At 42.4% G+C, this 16,353-nt stretch overlaps 1 protein-coding gene across 1 annotated transcript; it reads left to right on the top strand.

Annotated features, from left to right (window-relative positions):
• The first annotated feature begins 6,892 nt into the window (after positions 1 to 6,892).
• On the top strand, positions 6,893 to 10,088 carry RAG1 (recombination activating 1). Its single transcript, XM_075031123.1, is given in 2 exon segments — positions 6,893 to 6,922; positions 6,924 to 10,088. Coding segments are annotated over 2 exon segments (3,195 nt in total).
• Positions 10,089 to 16,353: the final 6,265 nt, after the last annotated feature.

The raw sequence follows: 16,353 nt of genomic DNA on the forward strand, positions 1-16,353 counted from the left end.
CCAGCCTATTTTAATGGAGAATTCAAGGAGTGAATTCCGAGTGTAAATGAAATGCCTTTATTCACAGCAGTTTCCAAATCTGTGTGGTTTATGGGCAGCTTAAGCCCGTAGTCCTCCATTAATGCCCATGCTGTAACAGAAACCAACGCAAAAATGCTTTTCTCCACTCGGTGGTGCCAGCTGCACAGGGAAAACATTTTCCAGCACTGGACCTGCGCAGCTCAAACTGTTGCGCAATTTTGCTTATACAGACATAAACCCCAAAGCTGTAGCAATTCGAAATCGATTAAAACGTTTAGTTGCCTGCAGTATCCCTACAAGACAATATTTTTTCAAGGTGATTTCCTGGGTGCTTTGGAAGTAAAGCACTTGACTAGGCTTACGTATACTCATATATCTCCTTTGATAACCAAGCTGCTACCTGTACAGCACCGTTTGCACAGAAACTTGGGGTCCTGGGGGAACGGGGCAGGTAGCCAGCTACCTGGGTGAAGTTTTGAATAAGCACCCCAGAGGGAGAGGTTTGCTAACCTACTTCTCAAAGAGCCCCCAATCCCTCAATACTAACAATGCATTTTGTCAGGGAGCTGTGTCTGCCATTTCAAGATAAGGGAGGAAACTAGCATGTGACTGCAGAGAGTGATTTTGATTGTTATCTGGTATTGCAGCCCGATCCAATATGTTTTTCAAAAGATCTCTCCAAATGCTAGGGAGTGAACAGTAGAAGGAGGTGGGTTGTTAGAAAGTCCAGGCAAAACCGGGACAGCAGAAGAGCTGGACTCAGGACCTAGCCATCTAATGTTCTCAGACGTCTCTAAATGCCTCAGCTGTGGCATCCTTGTCCTACACTGCCTTGGCCTGCAATAACCTCTGTGATTTCTGTCCCACCTTATCCTGACACTCCCATTCAGTTGTTTCAGATTGGGATTTATTTCACACCAGGGTTTTGCATGAGTCAGAATCTGAGCAAGGATGTCAGGGTTTGGTCCCGAACTTTGTTTACTTTCTCCATGCATTACATACTCCATACATACTTTGTTTACTTTCTCCGTACATTACTTACTTTGGCATGAATCATTACACTTGGTTACTGAGGAACTGTTGGCCTCTCACGTGGTACACAGACTCAGGACTAACCACTTCTCCAAGACATCATCTTACAAGAATGGCTTGGGGAAGAGTGGCTGGAAAGCTGCCTGGTGGAAAAACCTGGGGGTGTTGGTCAACAGCCGGCTGAATATAAGCCAGCAGTGTGCCCAGGTGGCCAAGAAGGCCAACAGCATCCTGGTCTGTATCAGAAATGGTGTGGCCAGCAGGAGCAGGGAGGTGATCGTCCCCCTGTACTGGGCACTGGTGAGGCCGCACCTCGAGTCCTGTGTTCAGTTTTGGGCCCCTCACTGCAGGAAAGACATGGAGGTGCTGGAGCGTGTCCAGAGAAGGGCAACGAAGCTGGTGAGGGGTCCAGAGCACAAGTCTTGTGAGGAGCGGCTGAGGGAACTGGGGTTGTTTAGTCTGGAGAAGAGGAGGCTGAGGGGAGACCTGATCGCTCCCTACAACTACCTGAAAGGAGGGTGTAGTGAGGTGGGTGCTGGTCTCTTCTGTCAGGTGGCTGGAGATAGGACGAGAGGAAATGGCCTCAAGTTGCACCAGGGGAGGTTTAGATAGGATACTAAGAAGAATTTCTTCACCGAAAGGGTTGTCAAGCATTGGAACAGGTTGCCCGGGGAAGTGGTGGAGTCACCATCCCTGGAGGTATTCAAAAGACGTGTAGATGTGGCGCTTAGGGACATGGTTTAGTGGTGGTCTTGGCAGTGTTAGGTTTATGGTTGGACTCAATGATCTTAAGGGTCTTTTCCAACCTAAATTATTCTATGATTCTAAGAATTGGAAGCAGTGTAAGATCAGAGTGGATAATAGAGAGGAAATCCTCTCATCTCTTTTAGCTATAGCAAATGCCAAATACTACGATTTTTGCTGATTTTCCCTGACTGCCATCAGTGTTGTGTAAGATGCTGTCAGGTAGGAGCTGCACTGACTAGGAGATCCTGAGCTGCCATGGAAGCACAGTGTCCTCCCTCATAGCTGCCTTCTCCAGGAAGACTGTGCGAGTCAGAAATGATTTGAGTCCTGTAGGATGACAAAGTCTCCTGAGAAAGGGAAGTGCTTGGGTAGGTGTTTATGTAGTTATGCTGCTATTGCAAATTCCTATTTCTGGAGTGTGAACTTATGTTCACATTTGAAAGGACTTGATGGATCACCAGAATTTTTGCACAGTGTTATGTGTGGAGAATGAAAACTTTCAGGGTGCTGTTGTGTGATGGAATTTGGTTTCCTTCCACTCTGAGACAGATTTTGAGACACTTGATCTGTAGAAACTGAGCATGGGTGTTTGACTGGGCTTCTGCAGAAAAGAGACTCTGCTGACTACTCATTGTGGCCACTGTTTTGGGTTTGTGTGGTGGGGTTTTGGTAGCAGGGTAGGGGCTGCAGGGCCGGCTCCTGTGAGAAGCTTCTAGAAGCTTCCCCGGCCCCAAGCCGGACCCGCCGCTGGCCCAGGCCGAGCCCCTCAGCGACGGCGGTAGCGCCTCTGGGAGAGCGGAGTTAAGGGGGGAAACCTGCGGTGAGGGAGGAGATTGGGATGGGAGGGGAACCCCTCTGTGGGTACCGAGGTCGGTGAGGAAGGAGGGGAGGAAGAGCTGGGGAGGAGGGGATGCCCCCGCAGCCCGCGGGGAGGCGGCAGGCTGTCCCCCCCAGCCCGTGGAGGGGAGCGGGGGAGCGGATGCCCACCTGCAGCCCGGGGAGAGAGGAGCCCACGGCGGAGCAGGGGGATGGATGCCCCCCAAGATGGCCGCCGCTCTGTGGGAAACCCCGTGCTGGGGCAGGCTGTGCCTGAAGGACTGCAGCCCGTGGGAAGGACCTGCACTGGAGCAGTTGGTGGAGGGCTGCCTCCCGTGGGAGACACCCCCCGGCGGAGCAGGGGCCGAGCGCGGAGTCCTCCTCCCCCTGAGGAGGAAGGAGCGGCAGAGACAAGGGGTGAGGAACCGACCCCAGCCCCCGTCCCCTGTTCCCCAGGGAGAGAACCGGGAGTGGGGCTGAGGCGGGAAGGATGGAAGGGTGGGGGGAAGGTGTTATGAGATTTGGTTTTACTTCCCATTATCCTTGTTTTGATTAGATTGGTAGTAAATTAAATCGATTTTGTTTCTTCCCCAAGCTGAGCCCGACTTTTGCCCATGACCATAAGCGGTGAGTGATCCCTCCCTGTCCTTGTCTCGACCCATGAGAGTTTCTTTCTGTTTTCTCCTCCTCATCCCACTGGGGCCGAGGGGGAGGAGTGAGCGAGCGTCTGCGTGGTGCTTTGTTGCTGGCTGGGCTTAAACTACAACAGCCAGCTGCGGGCTATAGCTGGTGTAGTATCTACCAGTTACTCAATATGTATATAGCTAGCTTTTATATTGTTGATTTGTCCTCCCTCACCAGCGCCTTCAAGAACCCGGACATACATCACCAAAGAGGTAATATCCTTGAAAATGAAATACTGGTATCAGAAGAAAGGACATTTTGTGATCCCCATTGTCAATTCACCCAAATCCCAGAAGCTTGGCTGCTGTTGACCTGAGGAAGCAGGCCACTGGCCTTCAATGAAATAGCTTTGATGTGGGACAGTGGTGTGACCAGACACCAGGTTCTCCTCTCTGAGAGTTAACACTGAAGAAACCAACTCTAAAACTATAAAGAAGAAAGCCAAATGAGAAACTTTGTGTTGAAAAACAGTGCAGGTGCTCCTCAAAGAGAGTCTGCATACTTATCTCAGAGCCCAGGAGTCTCACACAAGAAGACCTTGTTTATATGAATTTTGTGGTTAAGCCTCATGAATTGCCAGGTGCCACCTGGATTTGAGAGTTCTGTATTGTGTTTAGTTGAAGTAACCTGTGGTTAGCACCAGGGCGGTATTGGGAGCTCGGAGGGACAGGGATAAGTGAGATAAACAGCACTGCAGTGTCTTTAAAAAGCAGAGTGAACACAGAAAGAGCAAGAGCACGCAGGAGAGAGAGCAAGCAAGCTTGACATTTGGAGCAAACTGGGCAGACATAGCAGCAGCTCTACAAACTGACAGTGAGCTAAAGGTAGGCTGGCAGTACTAATGACAGCATCCCAGATGCTTGTAGGACATCCAAGTGTTGGTTCCTTTTCCTGGTTTAATGTGCAGGTCAATGATTTTATTTTATACGTGCTTCCTCACTTCAGAGGTTGTTCTGTTCATTTCGGTAGACTATCTATAAAGCAAGGTCTCCCCTGATGTATTAAAAAAGGGGAAAAAAATTAAAAGTTTTGCAATCTTGCTCGTCTTCAGAAATGTATGAAATATTGTGATCTGGGAAGAAAAGGGATTTCTTTTCCCTTTTCAAGATAAAAAGAGGCAATACTGAACACAGCTGTCAGAGTCAATTAAATAACCACGGCTGGGGGGTCATGCCTGGGGTTCATTCCATAAGAATCTCAGTGGGGTAGACAGGGAGAGGAAAGATTGTTCAGTGTGACCCCCAACTAGAATAACAGAACAGAGGCATATTTAGCATGAGTAGCAGGAAATATTCTGAGCACTGGGAATATTTCTAGCTCTCCCAAGAGAGCTGCTGAAATCTCCACTGCCTGGGAGCTAGGCAATTCAAAGCATTTGATGTGTTGGCAACAATTATCTACTGCAGAAGGTGAAGGTCAGGTGACCTGAGAGGGCTTCTTTGTCGTTCATTTCTTCCAGGGCATATTCAGTGAAAGAGAAAAAAAGAAAAGAACGCTTGAACTTTTCTTTAGCAGGGGTAAACCCTGTCTGATGCATTGGAGTTGGTGATTAATAGCAGGAGTTAGGTCACAGGTTTGGAGATGAGTACGGCACTACGGTGGCACTTAGTCAAAGGGTTAGAAGAGTAGAGAAAGCATTAAATATTTTGCTCTAAAGGTACTTGGTGCTGGCTGTTTCTTTACAATGACATAGATACCGCCCCGAGGAAGCATTGCTCATGGTTTAAGAGATTCCGAAGCTGCTGCTGGAGATGGTGAAATTACACAAAATTGCATAGGGTGTTATGTACAAGCAAAGGATCTGAACACAGGACTATTCAGGGGCAAACGGGTTATTGCTCAGTGGATAGATTTTACCAAGTCTGCCACAGGATGCAGCCAAGAAAGCAAGACAGTAGTAATGCTCTGAATACATCTGGGCACAGCTGCACATCACAGATCTATGAACAGCAGAATGCACGCAAGCGTGTTGCCAGGCTGGATCAGTGATGGACAGCAGGGAAACACAGTGCAGAGAGAGATATTTAGTAGTATAGGCAGCTGGACGGAGCAATGTAGGCAGATGGGGACAGTGGTATGGGCAGCTTGTTCTCAGTGGGATGAAACGAAGAGAAGCTGGGAAGAAAACAGACCTAAATTTTAGTTGCCAAGGCCTAATGAACAATTTTGAAGTTAAACACAGCTCTTAAGGAAAGCGTCGAGCAGACTGGTATGCCATTCTGGATATGGAACTTAATCAAAGCATGCAGTCCTTTCCCAACAGACTCTGAAAGACTGTACTGAAATGATGCTTTATCGAAAGGTTATAAATGAAATCATCTCAGAAACACTCTGGGCATCATCACTTTAGACCATGACTTGGATGTCTTCTTATAAAGGACACCTTCTGAATAGACACTGAACTGAGATTTCTAGCAAGTTGTGTGCATTGCTAAATGGCAATATAATCAGTTAAAGAACCACAGCCATACCCCACATCATTTCTAGTTCTAGTATAGAGCCTTACTGTATAGTTTTCCTCATTTTTGATACTCACACCAACCAGATCAGTAAAACCAAAATAACTCAGAAAACGTAATTGCATCTTCTCTATACTGTTTGTTTACTTTGCGCACTTCTCATAGCCAGGTAATGAAAAATAGATTAGTCACTTTTGTTGTTGTTTCTACACAATTTTCTTTTCTAAGTCTGATGCAGTAGCAAAAAGTTTCAGTCTTTGAGGTGAAAGTCTTGTATTTATTTTTAAACAATACCATATTTCCATGGCAACCACTTTGATATTACTTTTGGCTGCATCTCTATGAAAGCTAAAATTGGGGTCAGATTTGAACAGATATTTTCAGCTTTCCAGTACCAGTAATCCTTACAGAGAGAGTTCTCAGCAGGGTACTTAGATGACTAACTTACGATGTATAAATATTCTCTCTAGAGCAAATCTGCAGCCAGTATAAATTGCCATATCTCCTTTAGATTCCAGGGAAATATAGCACTTCGCATCAGAGGAGGATACACTCCTCCTGCTTTAATGGAGCTACTCACATTCATTAAGCATGTGCTAAAGTACCTTACAAAATTGGGGCCTGAATAAAGTCTACACTGGGATTGAGTAGTATGCCCTGCTCTGCTCATGTAGAATGGCGTGTATTAGACACTTCAGATCAGACCAAGGACTAACAAGTGGTGTGAGAGCAGTGGTCTTGCTGTTTTAGATAATATAGCATGAGGCAGACAAAATTGTATCTTTCAGACACCAATCGAGTTTAGTTTCATATAAAAAAGTCACCAAATTTTGAAAATGTAATTCTGCTGTCTATTGTAGCTTTACTTATGGTAAGCTTAGTCAGGTGTAAGAAGAAAGGGGCAGATTTGGATATTCATACTGGATGACTAATGGCTTTATGTAAGGTGCATCAGTGATCTAATAGACACGTGGATGCCTCAGGATCAAAGTCAAAACACATTTGGGTACTCCTCCGAGATACTGAGTGGACAGCCACGTCTGGGCCTCTCAGTTCAGTAGGTGTCTCGGATGAGTAACTCACTTTCAAAGCATTTCTCAGTTAAAGTGATTAGAACTGTTCTATTAAAACCCATGGCATTATTATTAATTTTGGAAGATAAGCTAACTTACAGCTTCTTTCTCTTTCTCAGGTGGTCTGGTTTCTGCCAGACTGCAGATGTCAGTAACATCACAAATGGACCTTCCTGAAGAAATTCAGCATCCGTATACAAAATTTTCTGAATGGAAATTCAAGCTGTTTAAAGTGAGATCATTTGAAAAGAGACTTTCTGATGACAGCCAGCACATAAACAAAGACCAGGTGGAAGAGGTCACCTCTTCAAGCAAAGAAATCATACTGCATAAAGATGAAGCGGTGCCAAGAGGAGAAAAGATGGACTTAATGGGCAATAGGCAAGCACTTGAGAAAGATGCCAATGACATGCAAACAGAAGACAATAAAGCTCATCAGAACAATCTGAAGCAACTTTGCCGCATCTGTGGAGTTTCATTTAAAACTGATTGTTACAAGAGAAGTCATCCAGTACATGGGCCTGTGGATGATGAAACTCTGTGGCTTCTGAGAAAGAAAGAGAAAAAAGCAACCTCTTGGCCAGATCTTATTGCTAAGGTTTTTAAGATTGATGTGCGAGGGGATGTTGATACGATCCATCCCACTCAATTTTGTCACAACTGTTGGACTATTATCCATAGAAAATTCAGTAATACTCCATGTGAAGTATATTTTCCTAGAAACGGCACAATGGAGTGGCAACCCCACTCCCCAAACTGTGCTGTGTGCCACACTACCAAGCGGGGAGTCAAGAGAAAAAGCCAGCCACCCCGTGTACAACATGGCAAACGTGTGAAGACCGTTGCAGAACGTGCTCGAATAAACAGAGGTGTAAAGAACCAAGCACAGATAAACAACAAAAATTTAGTGAAAGAGATTGTCAATTGCAAGAATATACATCTCAGCACCAAGCTGCTTGCAGTTGATTACCCAGTAGATTTCATTAAATCCATCTCTTGCCAGATCTGTGAGCATATTTTGGCCGATCCAGTGGAAACAACATGCAGACACTTGTTTTGCAGAATTTGCATCCTTAAATGTATCAAGGTTATGGGCAGCTATTGCCCCTCCTGCTGGTATCCTTGCTTCCCTACTGATCTGGTAACCCCAGTGAAATCCTTCCTGAACATCCTTGATAGCCTGGGTATAAGATGCCCTGTAAAGGAATGTGATGAAGAGATCTTGCATGGGAAATACGGCCAACACCTCTCCAGCCACAAGGAGATGAAAGAGAAAGAGCCCTACAGCCATGTAAATAAAGGTGGCCGACCGAGGCAGCATCTCCTGTCTTTGACCAGGAGAGCTCAGAAACATCGTCTGAGAGAACTGAAACGTCAAGTGAAGGCTTTTGCTGAGAAAGAAGAGGGTGGCGACATAAAGGCTGTATGCATGACTTTGTTCCTGCTAGCGTTAAGAGCAAAAAATGAACACAGACAAGCAGATGAACTGGAGGCTATAATGCAAGGGAGAGGATCTGGACTTCACCCTGCTGTCTGCCTGGCCATCCGAGTCAACACGTTTCTCAGCTGTAGCCAATATCATAAAATGTATAGAACAGTAAAAGCTGTCACTGGAAGGCAGATCTTCCAGCCTTTGCATGCTCTTCGCACTGCTGAGAAAGCCCTCCTACCAGGTTATCATCCATTTGAGTGGAAACCTCCCTTGAAAAATGTCTCCACTAACACAGAAGTGGGAATTATAGATGGACTATCAGGATTGCCACTCTCAATTGATGACTATCCAGTAGACACAATTGCAAAGAGATTTCGATATGATGCAGCCTTGGTTTGTGCCTTAAAGGACATGGAGGAGGAGATCTTGGAAGGCATGAAAGCAAAAAACCTGGATGACTATTTGAACGGTCCCTTCACTGTGGTAGTAAAAGAGTCCTGTGATGGAATGGGAGATGTCAGTGAGAAGCATGGAAATGGACCTGCTGTCCCAGAGAAGGCTGTTCGCTTTTCTTTCACAGTCATGAACATTGCTATAGCACATGGGAATGAAAGCAAGAGGATCTTTGAAGAAGTAAAGCCCAATTCAGAGTTGTGTTGCAAGCCCTTGTGCCTTATGCTGGCTGATGAATCCGATCATGAAACTCTGACGGCAATCCTGAGCCCCCTCATAGCAGAAAGAGAGGCTATGAAAAACAGTGAACTGCTACTTGAAATGGGAGGCATCCTGAGAACATTCAAATTCATCTTTAGGGGTACAGGATACGATGAGAAACTTGTGCGGGAAGTGGAAGGGCTGGAGGCCTCAGGTTCCACTTACATTTGTACCCTGTGTGACGCAACCCGCCTGGAGGCATCCCAGAATTTGGTCTTCCACTCCATAACCAGGAGCCATGCTGAAAATCTGGAGCGGTATGAAATATGGAGGTCCAACCCATACCACGAATCTGTTGATGAGCTCCGTGACAGAGTGAAGGGTGTTTCAGCCAAACCTTTTATTGAGACCGTTCCGTCCATAGATGCCTTGCACTGCGACATTGGCAACGCAACAGAATTCTACAGGATCTTCCAGATGGAGATCGGTGAAGTTTACAAGAATCCTGATGTTTCTAAAGAGGAGAGGAAGAGGTGGCAGTTGATTCTGGACAAACATCTCAGGAAGAAGATGAACTTGAAGCCTATGATGAGGATGAGTGGAAATTTTGCTAGAAAGCTCATGTCCAAAGAGACAGTAGAGGCAGTATGTGAGTTAATAAAGTGTGAGGAAAGGCATGAAGCCCTGAAAGAACTAATGGACCTTTATCTGAAGATGAAGCCAGTGTGGCGATCCTCGTGCCCTGCCAAGGAGTGTCCAGAATTGCTGTGCCAGTATAGCTATAATTCACAGCGTTTTGCTGAGCTCCTATCGACAAAGTTCAAGTACAGATATGAAGGCAAGATTACGAACTATTTCCACAAAACCCTTGCTCATGTTCCTGAAATCATTGAAAGAGATGGTTCCATTGGGGCCTGGGCAAGTGAAGGAAATGAGTCTGGAAACAAACTGTTTAGGAGGTTCCGAAAAATGAATGCCAGGCAGTCCAAATGCTATGAGATGGAGGATGTCTTGAAGCATCACTGGCTATATACCTCTAAGTACCTCCAGAAGTTCATGAATGCTCATAAAACATTAAAAAGCCAGGGCTTCACCATTGATCCAGAGGATAGTTTAGGTGACTCCTTGCCACTGGAGGTCTTGGAAAGCAATGATTTATCGGAGCTCTAAATATAAAACACATTTGGTGTTGGATTTGTAATGGGGTCTTCCTGCAAGAAGGCAGCTTCTTTTTCAGGCCTGTAGAGGTACAGGCAAGTCTGAAACAATCATTTTTACACTCGGAGTTACAGGTGCTGAGTGAAGTTTAATAAACACCATGGCTGTTGGGCATTTCCAAGAGGCAATGCAGTGGTGCATTTACCAGTTGTTATGTGAGATGAAAGCAGAAACAAATTGCCAAGAAGGGTCTTCGGTTTGTTTTGGTCTTAGAGTGTTGTTTACAGGTGAGAAAGCCAAAGTAAACAAGGTTTTATATAGAGTAGCATTTTGGAATGAATATGATTCTGGAGAGTGATGACAGTTGCTGAAAAAGGGAGTGTGGCTATTTGTTCTGCTTGTATTTTTAAAACTATTTTTTATTTACTTCTTAAGGGGGTTTGATTGTTTTATTGATGATCCTTTGGCTTTTATAAGCAAGGATTTGTCAGTGTGACACTTGGGCAATTGTTTTGGGATAAAGTTCAGTTATTTTTGTATAAAATACTGACTAAAGATGCAAACTTTGATCTCAGAAACTTTAAAAAATATTATTATCTAACATTTATATTATAGTACTGCTTAGGAGCAGGTGGTGGTATCACCATGCTAATTTACTATATGAAGATATAGGAAAGGTAGCTGGAATTTTTTAAAGATATTTTTATCGTAGTCTGTTTAATTTAAAATGCAATCTTGTACTTGTTCTCCTAAATCAGGATTTACAGTGCCTTGTGGTTATCTCACTATACAACGTATATTCCAGCTCTGCTGTGTAGCTTGTTGCTTCATGGGCATTTTAGATTTCTGTGGTAACTTCAGTATATAGTATAGTTTTTATTAGTAGATTTTTATTGGGTGAATTTCTGGCCTCACTGAAGTCACCAGTAAATCATCATTAATACCAGCAGGCCCACTGTTTCACCAAGTGACTTTAGTCGCAGCAGACCCATTTCTCAGGCGATGGATATTACCTTGATCAGACACATGCCAGTGTTCTGATCTTCTCAGGATATTTCACTGACTGCTGCTGATGTGCTCCCGCTGTATCTGACACCCAGCGTTTTCACACCTGCAATACACCACACTCACAGTCTTATTTTCCTAATCTGTAAAAGAGGAATGATATTTATTAACCTCAAAGATAGCTGGCATACAAGATTAGTTAAAAAGCAATGAACTGTCTTGAAATTACTGCATACTATATTTTACATTATTACAGCAATGTTTAGTTGGCATTCCTGTGTACTATATTAGATGAATCACTTTGTTGGTGGTATTTGCCTTTCTGAAGTGGTATTTAGTATATTCATATACTAAAATTATATTAATTTCATTCAATGACGTATTCATGAAATATACTCGAAAATACCTGAGATGCCCTAAAATTATCTAGCCTTTCAGATTTGCACCTGTAGCTAGGGCATTACTGTGTTCAGAGTAGTATTTCTGAAATAAGATTAAATGCAGAAACAATCAAAGCATGGATCTAAAAGAATCCGCTTTTTGTTTTTGTTTTGATGTGGCAGAAGTTGGTTTATGAGTGTAAGTGAATCACATACTTAAAGAATTAATGGTCTGAGGTTTGTTTAGTAGTATCTTGTTCATGTTATTTACTCTATCTTTGAGGGTCTGGTATTTACCATTTATGGTCAATGAAAAAATAGAGTTAAGTGTTAGTAATTAGCACAAATATTTGTGTTATTCTGATTATGTCTTTCTTTTGATTTTATTAACTAAAATACTATTTTTTAAAGTATTCTGTAATTTAGGATTTTGTTTTAATATGGTTTCTTTAAACATAGTTTAACATTATGTCAAAATTTACACTTGGAAATAATGCCTTTTACTTAAAACATTTACTTTTCTAAGCAGTCATAAGGACTACAGCATCTTTTTTATGGTGTACCATGTACGGCTGCACATACTGAGTATTTCTAGGTTAATTTTATTTTTCAATTCTTTGAATAAAACAAGTATTTCCCATAGAGCATAAATACCAGGTTTAGATTAAGGATCATTCTTTACCAATAAATGCAGACAACAAGTAGAGCTCTTTCCCAGGGAGTATAAAAATCAGGAATAAAGAGCATCCTTTAGCAGTAAATGCAGATATAGTCTGCATTTTTAGTTGGCATATATTTCATCATGCAAATAGTTGCACGCTTTTCTTTTTTTCTTTGTATGTATATTTGGGACAACTGTATTACCTTATGTTTTATCCTTGACTCTGCTTGAATAACCTAGGGCCTAGTTTAACAATCTTGACTCAGCTCATGGTGATTTTCCCTCCATTTAAGCGGTATATACAGTTTTTATTGCCTTTTGCACAGGAGCGAATTTCACTCCCAAGTAATCCGGAACCATTCATTGCAATGCCTATGTGCCACTGGAGTGACAGACCAGACTGTGTTCATTTTGCACATGTAATTTCAGTGACTCCACTAACATTTTCAAATTCCAAATTCACTTTAATTAGCTTCTGATGTAACAGCCAGTGATTTGTCTCACTGCCTTCAAAAGGGTTGAGTAAGTTTTATCCATATATGTATGATTTCTCAAGACAAGGCTTATATCCTGGGGTAACTTGTCAGACTGAACAGAACCTGGACGGGGACAGAGACTACAGTGGCATGTGAAAGTATTCTTTTGTGAAATATTATTATGCCATCAAGACACATTTCACATTCTACCCGCTCTGGGCACGATAGCTGACACAGAGAACTACTACTATTTTTTTTTCTTTTTTTTTTTCTTTTCTTTTCTTCTCTTGTCTTCTCTTGTCTTCTCTTTTCTTCTCTTCTCTTCTCTTTTCTTCTCTTTTGACTTGGATCTAGTTTATTCTTCTTCTTCCCCATTGTTGACAACTTCGGTAAATCAAGAGACTCTCTTTGAGAGTTTTGAACTCATTAAAACAAACAGCACTGAAAGGGTAGGTACCTGCAAGTGAAGCTTTTGTAAACAGGGATAAAATAACAATCCTGCATGCACACAGCCATGCGTCAGAAGGCAAACAAATTCTGATTGCAGACAGGTGCATCATTTGGTTACACAGTCTATTGTTAAGCTTTTTGATTTTGAAGAGGCTTTAGAAAAATGGAGACACTTTTATTCATGGTACTCTTTCAAACCTTCATGTTTTATTTTTTACGTTAATACTTGGTACAAATCCTTCAGTAATTCATGGTAAATAATTTCCTTCTGAACTTGTATTGACTGTAGTTTTTATACAATCACATTATGTATCTTGTTTTGTTTGGTCTTATTCAAGGGCTTCGTATGGTGAATTGGCATGTTATGAAATGATGTGAACTAAGTTAGAAGCCATGATTCTGGTCTCATGTATTTTTTTCCTCACAGGAATAATTCTATTGACTTTAAGCAAATCAGCTTAGACTTTTAGTCAGGTAGTTAAAAAACAAATTCTAGATATTTACAGCACCCTAATTTCTGACTACACTGAGTTCTGTGCTTTGTCTCACCGCACGGCTTCATAATATTACCTTTTCTTACTGTATTACAGTTTCTTAATTAATGAAACCTGTTTAAAATAAAGGTCTTATCAATATTTAAGTTTCTGGCTTTGTATTTCTTACCAGTTTTTCAATTACGCACATAATTTCATGGTAACAGTCTTACTTCTCATTGAAATTGTGGATGCTTTTCATATTTAGGCTGTTCTAATACCCAGAGACAGCTGTGATTCCAGCCTTGTTCTGGAAGTCACTAAATTAACACAAATGCATATTACTCTGTGAGTCTCAGCAGTCCTTTCAGCACCTTTCCTCACAGGCAACTGTTTGACAGAAAACTAAACTAATTTAAAAACAGTTTTATTTAGTCTGTAAATGGCTTTTGCTTCATTTACAAACACCATCCCAGTGTTTGTTTAAAAGCAGCCTCACACTGTTATGTCCATGCTAATATGTTAAGCCTCTTTACTGGTTTCCGTGCACCCTTTGCATCAAATTTTGGCTCCTCGTCATAGACTGAGCTGCAAAGATTAGTTCCAATCTACCTTTCAGTTCATGAATTGTAGCTTCCCTTTATTCCACTTCAGAAAATCTTTCTTTCTTCCCTGCAATGATATCTCAGGGTCAAACAACTTATGTAAACCAACTGGTTTGGGTGGAATTAATGATGAGCAAATTGAGCTACCTGATTTCCTTGTGCAATCAGGTAATTAGACATCTAATTTCTGGACTTTATATCACCAACTTAGTCCTTTCATCTGACCTTGAATAAAAAATGTTGGATGGAAAAAACAGAACCCATATAAAACAAAAAAACAAGCCTCAGAGTTTCCAGGAAAATTAGGGTGATTTAACCCCTTTATTCCTAAACCTGTAATAACTGACTGAATTTTACTTTTCATGTATTCCTATTAGATACGGGATCAGATGAAGAATAATGAGGCCTGCCACCACTCTTCTTCAGAGTACTGTTTTAGGTGACTGAATATGGCACAATTTTCAAACAGCTGACCGGCTGCAACTCCTAAGTGTGGGAGCTTTTCTACCTTCTGCATCCAGCTTAATATTGTCCATAATACAAAAGGACACATTAGAAGGGATTTAATTAGCACCTTTTCTAGCAGCATCGAGAGAGAGGTCAAGAGGCGTATTTTCAATGCCCAGCTCTTTCTCTGAAGGTGGGTATTCTGATCCAGTGGATGAGGAAATTCACAATAACTACCACCCGAAGGAGGTCCTGCACACCTGTGGTAGTGGCCAGCGCCCTGTTCTTGAGAAATCAGAAGGTTTATAAGGTTACTGTCTTGTTTTTTTTAAAGAAAAAATGGGCTTCAGTGTCACGATTTTCAAAGGTCAAGTAGAGGCACCAAATTAGAGTTTGATTTTCAGGGGCTGTTGCTGAAGCCCTTCCCAGAAGTTAGTCTTGTTTGAAATGGGATAGGGTAAGAAATCAAATACAGAGGGAGCTATAGCCACCAATCATGAAAAAAAAAAAAGAAGTCAGACAGCCCTTCTTTCTTTAGTACATTGAGTCTAGCAGTAAATAACTTTACAGATTCCTTTTCAATCTGAATTCAATCTTTTCCTTTTGCTTTGGTCTCCCAGTTACATTATTTCCACTCCTTTCAATGGTCTATTGGTGCAATGAGTCACTCTGAACTATGACACATGTTTTAGTGCTACCACTAAAGTTTGTGCTGTGCCTTTCCTGTAGATTAATCAGGTACTTCAGGGTCCAAGCACCTTTCAATAGCAGTAAAATCCATATATTATTCTTGTAAAAGCTGATAATAACAATGTAGTGTTACTAAAATGTGTCTGGGAACCATGATGCTGCTTGTTGTGGTTACAAAACACACAGGTCAGTTGGATGCAGATACAATAGAGGTTTATTTCTGCACTCAGATCTACTTCATTTTATCTTCTAATTCTAACCTGCCTGAGGAAGAAACATCTTGTATTGATTAGCTGGTTTTGAAGACAATCAATGCTCTAACAAGTACATGACTCAAAAGTGTCATCAGAATTATCAAGGAATTAAGTACTTTCTGCAGTCTTGAATGCTATGTTAAGTGTCTTCTTTACAGGCTGACTGATGTTCATATATCTCTTTACGTTCGAGTCCTCTGGAATATTATATTACTTGAGTTATGACTTCCTCTTCCTGCGGTGACCACAGTCACTGAGCTGTGATTTAATGCTGCTTGTACTGCCCTTCACTGTGAGGCTGGGACATGGTTTGACCAAGCAATTTCTCCCTCCTACTCAAATAAACCATAGATTTAAAAAAAGCACAGCTCCAACATACAATACACTAATGTTATGGGCCCGATGAGGAATATCGTAAAGTCTGACTGTGAATTGCTTTTTTCATAGCCACAGTCTTAAAGTAAAGAACAACAGCTCAGGGAAGAATTGGAAGGGGCCTCAGTGTGTGCTTGTGCTTGCCACACGCTGAGCGAACCTGCACTCACCTCCCGGGGGCTCAGGGAGTCACTGCAGGTGCAGGAGTCAGTTCTGGAAATTCAGAGATGCTCCCAACATACTGCAGTCACACCGCCAGGCTTTATCTCGGGGCTGAACGTCACTTCTGCTACCCCAATGTCGAGCTTTCCCTTTGGAAAATGTTTCCATCCTTTTATTTGTCTGCACTAGTGCCATGGTTTAACCCCAGCCAGCAAACTAAGCACCACGCAGCCGCTCACTCGCTTCCCCCCAATACCCAGTGGGATGGGGGAGAAAATCGGGAAAAGAAGTAAAACTCG

Source organism: Buteo buteo, chromosome 6 (assembly GCF_964188355.1).
Source record: "Buteo buteo chromosome 6, bButBut1.hap1.1, whole genome shotgun sequence".
Lineage (NCBI taxonomy): Eukaryota > Metazoa > Chordata > Aves > Accipitriformes > Accipitridae > Buteo > Buteo buteo.